Genomic DNA, 12,634 nt, shown 5'->3' on the forward strand with positions numbered 1-12,634 from the left:
GTTAAATGTAGTAGTCTAGATAAATAATACATGTCTAGTGCTGATGTTAATATCAGTTAAATGTAACTAGTCTATATAAGTAATACATGCATAGTGCTGATGTTAATATCAGTTAAATATAGTAGTCTAGATAAATAATACATGCATAGTGCTGATGTTAATATCAGTTAAATGTAGTAGTCTAGATAAATAATACATGCATAGTGCTGATGTTAATATCAGTTAAATGTAACTAGTCTAGATAAGTAATACATGCATAGTGCTGATGTTAATATCAGTTAAATGTAGTAGTCTAGATAAATAATACATGTCTAATGCTGATGTTAATATCAGTTAAATGTAGTAGTCTAGATAAGTAATACATGTCTAGTGTTAATGTTAATATCAGTTAAATGTAGTAGTCTAGATAAGTAATACATGCATAGTGCTGATGTTAATATCAGTTAAATGTAGTAGTCTAGATAAGTAATACATGCATAGTGCTGATGTTAATATCATTTAAATGTAGCTAGTCAAGATAAGTAATACATGCATAGTGTTGGTGTTGATATCAGTTTTAAAAAAATACAAAGTTATCTGCATACTTAAAAATAGAAATTTAACCTTAAAAGACGTTTACTTGTGATAAAGTATGAATTTGTGTGTGCATGATTACAACGAACAAATAAAGAGGTTGTTATTTCGAAATAAGATATCAGCGGTTGTTATACTAATTCCTAGACACCACCTTTATTAAAACAAATAGTTTATTTTAAGAAATCATCAGTTTAGGATGTTAGGGGTTATGTGTGATTTGTTTTACAGTTATTCCTATGACATGAATATTGAAAATTGCATATTGAAGATGACTGTGTTTTGATTCAATTTTTATCCTATCGAATACTAGACATGGTTTATGTGTAAACCAGGTAGAGTTGCCATTGTTATGCTTGTTTACAATATCAATTGAGGATGGCCCAAGGCAAATATTTCATACCATCACATGCACTTTGGAAGATTTGGTCGTTCCGCACGAATTCTCTACTGACAATGATGAAAAAGTTAATTCATATTGTGCAATACGTCAAGAACATGTTTTAAATATTAAGACAATTGGAACACCGTTTCTCTAAAATACTTAAACTCACGTATGAATAATCAAAAACTGCATGTGCTACTATACGTATTCTAAGATTTAATTGGCAATCAAGTTAAAGAAAGCGCAGTGCTGTCCTTGAAATAATTTATACCTTCATAGAATACAATGTTTTAAAATTTAAAACAATGCAAAATGATATTTCCCAGACGTTTTATGATCTATTAATGCGTTGCTGATGGTTATTAAATTCATTTTTATTGTTTGAATATACGAAGTGAGCATCCAAGTGGAACAAAAGTTTGAATAAAAATAAGCCCATGTCAATTATCTTTGATAACAAAAATATCCCTTTTCTTATTCTTTATACTATGGCATTTTTACATTGTAAGAATAAAAACGTTACATATCTTCAAAATAATTCTTAAACTTTTTTCTACAAAATGATGATTGAGAAAAACCATGAATTTCTACCTCGTTTTCTGGAAAGGCACATACTATATATAAATCTCATAGGTTATTTTAAACCACACGCAATATTCAAAACCGGTGTTTGCTTAAAATAGAATGGTCAAACTGAAAAAAACAGCAATGTGGCCAAAAAATCTTAGTTACGAGCTTACTATTAGCAGTTTAAGTAGTATGGTAGTAAGCATTTTCATTCATGAATTGACAAGTTACCATGGTGAGCTGACAGGGGGCAGCCACTTCCCAGTAAGGATCGCGATATGTTTGATTGGCGGGGACGTCTCGTCTTACGTGTGATGCTCTAGTAATGATGTCCGCGTTGTCAGGGACTTGACATCAGACGTAAGAAGACAATATTGTCATTCACGTGACGAATTAGTCTTCATTTAGAAGACTTAAGACTTCCCCCAAACCTGGTGGCGTATAAAAACACGACGTCTCAGATCGTAAATATCATTTTCAACTGAATATAAAAGTCGAAACACACATTAAAAACTGAGGACTAAATGTTTACAATTCTTTTGATTTAAAACAGTAAGTATTTTTATGGTATATCTCTGCTTTGAAAATGTAGATATATCTCCCGGGATCGACTCATTCATTTAACTGATATCGTCTCTCGGTATAGTGTGCAAATTCTCTCTCTCTCTCTCTCTCTCTCTCTCTCTCTCTCTCTCTCTCTCTCTCCAAAACTTTATTATATACGTTTTTACTTTCAGATATAGGATGGCAATTCCAAAGTGTTTTATAAGTATTTTGTTCATTGGACTTATACCCGTCACGTTCGCTCTATTGGAACCCTTGGATTACCCACTTCCCTTCGCCCAATGTCTGTATAGAATGTGGAAGAAATCACATGGTATCAGAAAAGAAGTTGCGCTAAGCATATATCATCAATGCTATTCAAATTATCGATGGCAGACTTCCTATTTAAGAGGTTATGCAGCCAAAAACGTTTCCGAGCCTACCTATACATATACAGGAAGCCTTATTAGGAGTGTTTTAAATAGAGTAACGCATGGACGGAGAAAGCGGCGTCAGGGTGAGGATCTCCGAAGAGTTAGGATGGAGTACAGAATGATGACAGACAACCAGAGAACCAGATATCATAACACCATCAACAGACTCAAATACGTTGAAAAGGTTCGTACATAATGCAAATGTTAAGAAAAAGGTTATCAATCACCCACGCCCAATAAAAAAAATATTCTTCTCAGTTGAGAAAGTTAAAGAAGTCCACGCCTTTAAAGTTAGATAATATCACATAATTCTGAAAGTCGATGTCTCTACAGTTTTGCTATTTTTTAATTCATAATTCATATTCTCTGTCTTATTTTTAACACTCTTTCTGCAATATCCATGTACTTTATGAGTTTCCGGAAAGTCCTCCGGTGTATTTTTGTTTAATAATTGTTAATTAATTACAGATTGATAACGAGTCAAAATATGATGTGCTAGCTTCGTTCCATTCGGGTGCCACACAGTACACAGCCCACGGTGGTTGCAACTTCTTAGGCTTTCACCGCCTGTACATTCTTATGTAAGTACTGCAGTGTAAGATCGGTGTTTATTCAATCGTGTCGCCATAGTGAACAGCGCGTCATGATTTACGTAAGGAAAACCACAGACTTAAACAAAATATCTGTCAATGTACATGGTCAGTCAAGAAAACAATACTCATCGTGTACACTAAATCACCTGAACAATGAATGTCTGTTTCCAAGTTCCTTGTACATAGGGGCAATTAATGATTTTTGCGGGGAATTAGTAACAATGATATAATTAATCATCACCAAGAATTGCTACGATTGATTATTTTAAACTCTAAAGGAATGTTTTGGCGGGGGAAATAATGAGTTTTTAAATGTTCAACAGGTACGAAGAGGCTCTTATCCAGGTGGATCCTGACGTTGTACTACCTTATCTGGATTCCACTCTGGATTACAACATGGGATTGGAAAACAGTGCCAACTCTTTGATTTGGCACGACGATTTCCTTGGAACGAAAGAGGGATTCGTAACCTCTGGACCTTTTGCAAATTGGAACACAACAATCGGGCAGCTCTTCAGAAATGTTGGTATCTCTGGCCGACCAATGAATGACGAAGAAATAGCTAATGTCACCTCACGTAAAAGAATGCATGAAATTTGCGGAGATGACGCCAGCACATTTCACGACTTAGAATTCATACACGGTCCTTTCCATCTGTATGTTGATGGCAATATGGGTATCATAGAGGTTGCCTCCGAGGAACCAGTCTTCTGGATGCATCATGCCTTTATTGATCATATCTGGGAATTACAGCGACAGAATGCAAAAACCAATGCAGTTGATATTGAGAATGATTATCCAGAGTTGTTTGGTGATATCTATCACGGTCCAGATGAGCCCATGGGTTACATGATGGATGGTCTAACAGTGCGTGACGGCTTGAGTGAGGTTTATACAAATGAGATTTACAAATACGCTCCTAAACCAACTTGCTCAGCAGTTAAACCCTATTGTGGTTCGCCATACCTTTTATGTATTCAAAATGAGAAAGCTGAGCATAAATGTCGTGCAATGAGTATTGAAGAATATGAGGACTTCAAGGAAAACGGTGGAGAACACACCGGAAGTACCACAACCACCTCCACCACTACCACTACCACCACAACAACAACAACCACAACAACAACAACCACAACTCCAAAACCAACCACAACTCCAAAGCCAACCACGACTCCTGAACCTTGTCCAACCCTTAGTCCACCTTATCCTCCTCGTCCAAAAAACCAATACGGAGACCTTCATAAACCTATTCAGAATTCCTTCTGTGTAAACGGTAAAAAGAACATCCAGGAATGGATTTACATCCCCATACGAGTAACCATTCGCAGACCATCTGACTTTGGGTCTTATAGATCCTACCCTGTTGTAAATGGAAAACCTATGGTAAACACAGATATCTATTCGTCTACAGGGTACAGTAATTTGAATAGATACATGCGCAACACAGGAAAACCTGCAAACTATGGAAGTTGTAAAAGCACATACAGTGGAGCTGGAGAAATCTATCTTCAAACTGATGGTCTCAATTACGACGGAACATACAAGGAGTTTGCTATTGTAGATCACAGACTTGCAGTATCGGTATCTATTGCATATGTCGCTATAAAGAACCCGGGATCAGGACAAGCTGATGTTCTATTATCATCCTACGACTCGTGCGGACGAGTCTGTCGACCATCTTGTCTTGTGCCTGGAACAACTAATCTCTATCGCCCTTGCTCAGGTGCTATTCGCGTAAACACAAAACAACCTTTGATGTTTGGAAAAAACTTCGGAGATTCCGTTCTTGGGGTATGGGACTTTCAGTCGGAAAAAACATGTCCTCAGTTTTCAACTAACCAAATTTACGTATCCTTCTATTGTGACTACAGCGACCGTTGGCCGTGGCAATCTGCTATTAATCAACCCGGAGCTAGGGATCCACCCACACCTCCTGCCGGAGTGAAGGTCCACAGGCAGCAAATGAAACCAAGCCCACTACAACATTTACGCCCTTCTACCACCACCACCACCACCACCACCACTACAACAGAACCGACCACTACTACAACCGAACTAAATACCATTGCAATGGAATCACCTGCCTCACTCACATCTTCACTAAAGAGTAAGTGGTGTTTTTCTTATTGATGATGGTATCTTAAAAGGAATGCTAATTGAAATCCTATTTTCCATTTCTGAATAAATATAAACATAAGATATTTATTTATGTATTGAATTTCTTTTTTTTTTCAGAATGTCCATTGCCCAATAAAGGATGTACAATACTCAAGTCTGATTGCGATGCTCCATGTACACCTGGAAAATCTTACCACTGTGTTGAATCTTGCGATCGATTTGCAAGGTGCTGGGCAGGGTTTTACTTCGTCCAGCAGTGCTATAAAGCTCATTTCGATCCCGAATCTGGTACGTGTCAATTGGGCAGAGGACACTGTACAGATGAAGAATGGAATCCAACAATCAGTAGAAGAAGGCAACGGAAGAAGTTTTCCGGGTTCGGAATGGGTAAATAAACTTCACTGCGTTCCAGATTCATCAGAAATACACAAGTACTAACTTAAACAATATGTTACAAAGCTTGTTATTTACAAGGAAACAAATATATGATTGGCTGAATTTTGTTTTAGATATTAGTCAATTTTAAATTTACTGTGCATTGCTTTCTTTGCAAATAACAAGCAGTTCCAGTAAATCCGAGCATATATATATACGTTAAAGATCTCTGATCGTAATGGAATGTGCAATGGTTTTATATTAGCCAAAATCATGAACAAAGTGCAATATTTTATTACTCGTATGTGCCATATTTATTTTGTCATCATGTCTCAAAATAAGCCATGACAAGTCCCAAACATGACCGAAAATATCGTGTTCGATGTACCCGTTCACTTAAGTCTACAAATGGTCCTGACAGTTATTGTGTATACATCACTCTTCTTTGATTCAGGATTAGACTTGTACAGCATAACAGCATTCTAATCCCTCCTCAAGCATGTGCCAAATTTGTTCTTTTGTCGTAAATCTATGCAATGTAGTTTGGGTATGGTTTCCAGTCTTCTTATACTTTCCTCGGTTTTTGGTTGAATGATCCGTGGGGGACAAGTCTGTGATTAATTACATTGCACAGTATAGTGCTTCATCATCCATTTTGTAATTTATTTTATAATGTTCATTGCTGTAATATATCACGTTTCGAATTGTTGTTTTATACATATTTCAAATGTGCATTTTGAAATAAAAAGATATTATAAAAATTGGTTCTTTTTCTCTTTACGTTTCTAATTTCAAAACCCAACATTAGTCCTTGGGTTTTTTATTTTCTTTGGTCGTGGACATGGATTGGAAGAACTATTTCTGGATGCAAAGTATGTTTACTACTAATCTAGAATTCAAATGTTTCACATTAGTATCAACCCTAACTTAATCAAATCCTATATCAGGACTATACTGCATGTTTGGAGGGAGAAGTTGTAATGTTTACTATTTATGATGTAGAATTCTTGGCGCTTTAATATATCATGGTATCTTTGCCATCAGCAAATATTAAGAATTCAAAGCTCATGGAACAGTCAATTGTCAAAATATAATTAAGGAACCATTTTGCCGTCAATGCTCAAACTCTTAATCATTACTAGTGATTACTGTCATCAAAAAAAAGCAGTGAAAGTAGAACAACTGTAAAACCTCACGTCAGAGAATGGATAACACAAAAAATAAAGAAATACAGAGCAAAGAAATTATGAAATCAGATTACTGACGATACCGAAATAATGAAATCTATCATCAGATTACTGATAATACCGACATTATCAAATCGTACATTAATGTATTAATATTGTAGAAATCATTAAACATAACATAACAACAATGACAGTATACATAATTGTAAATCCCCAAATTATGAATTTGACGGTAAGGGTTTTTTTTTTAAAAAAAAAACCCACAAATTAGATTTAAGAGAGGGAAGAGATTTAAGAGACGGAAAAGTGATCAATCTCATAGATGCCATAAAAAATACAAAAAGTAATGCTAGTGTATTAACAGTAGAGGGAATTGTGAAATGTCATATTACATGTATAAACATTGACCGTAGAGAGAATTGAGAAACATTGACAGCAGAAAAATGTGAAACATTGAAAGTCGAGAGAATTGTGAAACATTGACATTAGAGAGAAATGTGAAACATTGATAGTAGAGAGAATTGTGAAACATTGACAGTAGAGAGAAATGTGAAACATTGACAGTAGAGAAAATTGTGAAACATTGAGAGTAGAGAGAAATGTGAAACATTGATAGTAGAGAGAATTGTGAAACATTGACGGTAGAGAGAAATGTGAAACATTGATAGTAGAGAGAATTGTGAAACATTGACATTAGAGAGAAATGTGAAACATTGATAGTAGAGAGAATTGTGAAACATTGACATTAGAGAGAAATGTGAAACATTGACAGTAGAGAGAATTGTGAAACATTGAGAGTAGAAAGAAATGTGAAACATTGATAGTAGAGAGAATTGTGAAACATTGACATTAGAGAGAAATGTCAAACATTGACAGTAGAGAGAATTGTGAAACATTGAGAGTAGAGAGAAATGTGAAACATTGACAGTAGAGAGAATTGTGAAACATTGACGGTAGAGAGAATTGTAAAACATTGAGAGTAGAGAGAAATGTGAAACATTGACAGTAGAGAGAAATGTGAAACATTGATAGTAGAGAGAAATGTGAAACATTGATAGTAGAGAGAACTGTGAAACATTGACGGTAGAGAGAATTGTGCAACATTGGCGGTAGGGAATTGTGAAACATTAACAGTAGATAAATGAGAAACATTGAAAGTAGAGAGAATTGTGAAACATTGACGGTAGAGAGAATTGTTAAACATTGAGAGTAGAAACAAATGTGAAACATTGACAGTAGAAAGAATTCTGAAACATTGACGGTAGAGAGAATTGTGCAACATTGGCGGTAGAGAAATGTGAAACACTAACAGTAGATAAATGTGACACATTGACAGTAGAGAGAATTGTGAAACATTGACAGTAGAGATAATTGTGAAACATTGACGGTAGAGAGAATTGTGAAACATTTACAGTAGATAAATATGAAACATTGACAGTAGAGATAATTGTGAAAGATTGACGGTAGAGAGAATTGTTAAACATTGACAGTAGAGAGAAATGTGAAACATTGATAATAGAGAAAATTGTGAAACATTGACAGTAGAGAGAAATGTGAAACATTGACAGTAGAGAGAAATGTGAAACATTGACAGGAGAGAGAATTGTGAAACATTGACGGTAGAGAGAAATGTGAAACATTGACAGTAGAGAAAATTGGGAAACATTGGGAGTAGAGATAAATGTGAAACATTGACAGCAGAGAGAAGTGTGCAACATTGGCGGTAGAGAAATGTGTAAAATTAACAGTAGAGAAATGTGGAACATTGATAGTAGAGAGAATTGTGAAACATTGACAGTAGAGAGAATTGTGAAACATTGTAAAACATTCACAGGAGAGAGAATTGTGAAACATTGAAGGTAGAGAGAATTGTGAAACATTAATAGTAGAGAGAATTCTGAAACATTGACAGTAGATAAATGTGACACATTGACAGTAGAGAGAATTGTGAAACATTGACAGTAGAGAGAATTGTGAAACATTGACGGTAGAGAGAAATGTGAAACATTGACGGTAGAGAGAATTGTGCAACATTGGCGGTAGAGAAATGTGAAACATTAACAGTAAATAAATGTGAAACATTGACAGTAGAGAGAATTGTGAAACATTGAGAGTAGAGAGAAATGTGAAACATTGACAGTAGAAAGAATTGTGAAACATTGACGGTAGAGAGAATTGTGAAACATTGTCGGTAGAGAAATGTGAAACATTAACAGTAGATAAATGTGACACATTGACAGTAGAGAGAATTGTGAAACATTGACGGTAGAGAGAATTGTTAAACATTGACAGTAGAGAGAAATGTGAAACATTGACAGTAGAGAGAATTGTGAAACATTGATAGTAGAGATAAATGTGAAACATTAACAAAAGAGAGAATTGTGAAACATTGACAGTAGAGAGAATTGTGAAACATTGACAGTAGAGAGAAATGTGAAACATTGACAGCAGAGAAAATTGGGAAACATTGCAATTAGAGAGAAATGTGAAACATTGACAGTAGAGAGAAATGTGAAACATTGACAGTAGAGAGAAATGTGAAACATTAACAAAAGAGAGAATTGTGAAACATTGACGGTAGAGAGAATTGTGAAACATTGAGAGTAGAGAGAATTGTGAAACATTGACGGTAGAGAGAAATGTGAAACATTGACAGTAGAGATAATTGTGAAACATTGACAGTAGAGAAAAATGTGAAACATTGACAGCAGAGAAAATTGGGAAACATTGCAATTAGAGAGAAATGTGAAACATTGACAGTAGAGAGAATTGTGAAACATCGCCAGTAGAGGGAAATATGAAACATTGACAGTAGAGAGAAATGTGAAACATTGACAGTAGAGAAAATTGTGAAACATTGACAGTAGAGAAAAATGTAAAACATTGAGAGTAGAGAGAAATGTGAAACATTGACAGTAGAGAATTGTGAAACATTGACAGTAGAGAGAAATGTGAAACATTGACAGTAGAGAAAATTGGGAAACATTGCCATTAGAGAGAATTGTGAAACATTGACAGTAGAAATAATTGTGAAACATCGCCAGAAGAGGGAAATATGAAACATTGACAGTAGAGAGAAATGTGAAACATTGACAATAGAGAGAAATGTGAAACATTAACCAAAAGATAGAAATGTGAAACATTGACAGTAGAGAGAATTGTGAAACATTGACAGTAGAGAGAATTGTGAAACATCGCCAGTAGAGAGAAATGTGAAACATTGACAGTAGAGAGATGTGAAACATTGACAGTAGAGAGAAATGTGAAACATTGATGAAAGAGAGAAATGTGAAACATTGACAGTAGAGAATTGTGAAACATTGACAGAGGAGAGAATTGTGAAACCTCATATTATGAGCTCGAAGAAAACAAAGAACAGCGACAGTAGACCGTATAACGTACTACACAGTAGTCGTGCCTGTATAGAATTAGTCCTTGTCAAAGACGTAAAGTTATTCTACAAATTAAAAGTAATATACATGTACATTGAATTATAAAACGGCGGAATTATCATACAGTTAAACAGCCCAAAATGTTAAGGTCTAAAAAAACCTTTTTTATTGGTGAATGCCTTTGAAGTTTTTAGAAAATATCTCCATTTTGTGGTTTGCGTACTATAATCACTCAAGTGCAAACATCATTTAATTTTTGCCACAAATGTCCCGGGAAATGTAGCAATTACCATGATGCACGTGACTAATTCACTCTCGAGACAATGAAAATTCTGTTAAATGAAATCATGTCACTTTCGGCGTTTTAAATATTCTGGAAATCCCAACATTTTCTTTGCTGTTGGCAGGCGAGGATGTTACATATATACATGTCACTGTATTGTATAGATGAAAAATAATTAAAAACATGTTAGGGCACATAATATGTTCTAAAACTTCCCCAAAATATATCACAACTCAATTTAGTTTATTTATTTCTGACCTCCATAGTTTCGGAGAGAAGATCTGTACCCTATGAAGAGAGATCCCATGTGTCCTTTTAATTCAAAATGAAATATGATCTTAGTAATAAATGTCTCGTTAAAACACACGACCAATTAACCCGTGATCTCTCTGTCATGTTACATTTATAAAAAACAAAGCAAAACAGCTTTTTCATTGGGTCTCCTGTAAAAATGCGACGTCAGCTAACGTAGTAAACGGCATCGTCAATTATTTTGCAGATGAATATATTGTTTTTATCCATGACTAATCACCAGACTCGATACTGATAAGATGTTAGTGTAAGGTCGTACTATAAGATAATACTGTCCTCACGATAAGACGATAGAATAAGACTGTATTATAACATACACTGTCCTCACAGACACTGATGGCTATATGAAAATACATGTATGCACTTACACAAAAACGCGTACTGCATTTCGAAACAGTCTACATTACCCTAAAACATTGCAGAAATTATATCATTAACATTTGTCTGTACATCATTTGATTTCTAAAAAAAATATGAGCCGATTAATTTTGCTGCTTCAAACAAAGGTACGTTTAATATTTGGTAGTATTCACATTCTGGAGTGACATGTTTAAAGCAGGTCATTTCTTCTCATTTCAATTTTTACAGTTAATATAAAAACACATTTTGGCATGGCATTGCTTTAACATGATTACTAAACGCATATTGTGAATCGTGTACCAATTGTTTGCTCTTAACGCGATGTATGAGTTGGAAGTGTGCGGGTGACATTAAGTAAATTCGAAATCATAAAATTTTAAAACTTGTTTGATTTAATTTTTTTTAACAATTTCAAAGGAATGTCTTGACAGAGAACATAAACAAATCTCCAGTCAATTTTTTAAAGTTGGATTTATGATTCAAACATTGCGGTGTAAGAAATTTTTCTCTGAGAATTAACACAATTCAGTATCATTATAGCGTAATATCATAACAGTTATATAGGAAAGGAGAGAGACTAAATGCATTGGTCCGTCAAATTTTCCTCGGACGTTATACAAATAATACGTGATTGTAGTACATATTTACGACCAGGTTACGACAAGGTTACGTACAGTTGACAACACTGGCACAATCTTCGTCAAAAAAAATATCCCCATGTCATGACGTGGTAGCATGCTATTAATAGCAACTGGTACGAGGAATCCAAACGCTTATAGTATCTATCATATGCATATTAAAAGAGTTCGCCGTGCATTTACGGTACTATGACGTCAACAACATGTTTGACCTAGATTCTTTCGAAGCGTTTAACCGGATGTAAAGAAAATGTGCAGTGCATATGTATTATTTCAAGTGTTATAATTAATCAAACCTCGGATTTGTCTTTCATGCAAGTGATTATGTATGATAATAAACTTGCCCGGGGTCTTTCTGTTGTTACAAACTCGCCTGGGAAATTACCGCTCTGTAATGCATGCTAAATTTATCCAAGCTTATCTTCAAGTTCAAATTTCTAATTATTATTATTTAAGAGAATGCTGTATCTGGCAGGTACAGGCCTACACAGCATCAGCGAAAATTTGCCCAGAAAATTATGTGAATATATTAATCACATTTATGTAATGATAATCATTCGAAAAACCGTACTTTAACAAGAAAATCGTATCAGAACAACAACATTTTACATCTCGTCTGCTTGGTAACGCTCAGCTATTTCTGGGAAATCCGAGAAAAACAAATCCGTCATCCCGTATTCAATTGAACAAAATTATTCAATGCATCTATTTCCATTTTTATGAAAACAAAACAAACAAGGGCATCAAATACTGTGGACATTATCAAAATACAAAGAAATAGATTTATCATTATTAGTTACATATATTACACAGGTAGATCTATTTTCACAACTTTGACGTTATCCAATGGCGACATTTGATAGCAGGTAGAAAA

At 34.8% G+C, this 12,634-nt stretch overlaps 1 protein-coding gene across 1 annotated transcript; it reads left to right on the plus strand.

Annotated features, from left to right (window-relative positions):
* The first annotated feature begins 1,951 nt into the window (after positions 1 to 1,951).
* Positions 1,952 to 6,349, plus strand: LOC125664257 (uncharacterized). Its single transcript, XM_048896943.2, has 5 exons — positions 1,952 to 2,077; positions 2,263 to 2,686; positions 2,971 to 3,083; positions 3,419 to 5,202; positions 5,331 to 6,349. Exons 2-5 carry the CDS (start codon positions 2,270 to 2,272, stop codon positions 5,606 to 5,608), a joined length of 2,592 nt encoding a protein of 863 aa, XP_048752900.2. The 5' UTR covers positions 1,952 to 2,077; positions 2,263 to 2,269; the 3' UTR covers positions 5,609 to 6,349.
* Positions 6,350 to 12,634: the final 6,285 nt, after the last annotated feature.

The sequence above is a fragment of the Ostrea edulis genome, chromosome 1 (assembly GCF_947568905.1).
Source record: "Ostrea edulis chromosome 1, xbOstEdul1.1, whole genome shotgun sequence".
Lineage (NCBI taxonomy): Eukaryota > Metazoa > Mollusca > Bivalvia > Ostreida > Ostreidae > Ostrea > Ostrea edulis.

What these genes read in the sequence shown, in the direction of transcription:
- LOC125664257 (XM_048896943.2), top strand. Translation starts at nt 2,270, where the DNA reads ATGGCAATTCCAAAGTGTTTTATAAGTATTTTGTTCATTGGACTTATA. An exon ending in GACTCAAATACGTTGAAAAG is followed by an intron (nt 2,687 to 2,970) that starts GTTCGTACATAA and finishes AATTAATTACAG; the next exon opens with ATTGATAACGAGTCAAAATA. An exon ending in ACTCACATCTTCACTAAAGA is followed by an intron (nt 5,203 to 5,330) that starts GTAAGTGGTGTT and finishes TTTTTTTTTCAG; the next exon opens with AATGTCCATTGCCCAATAAA.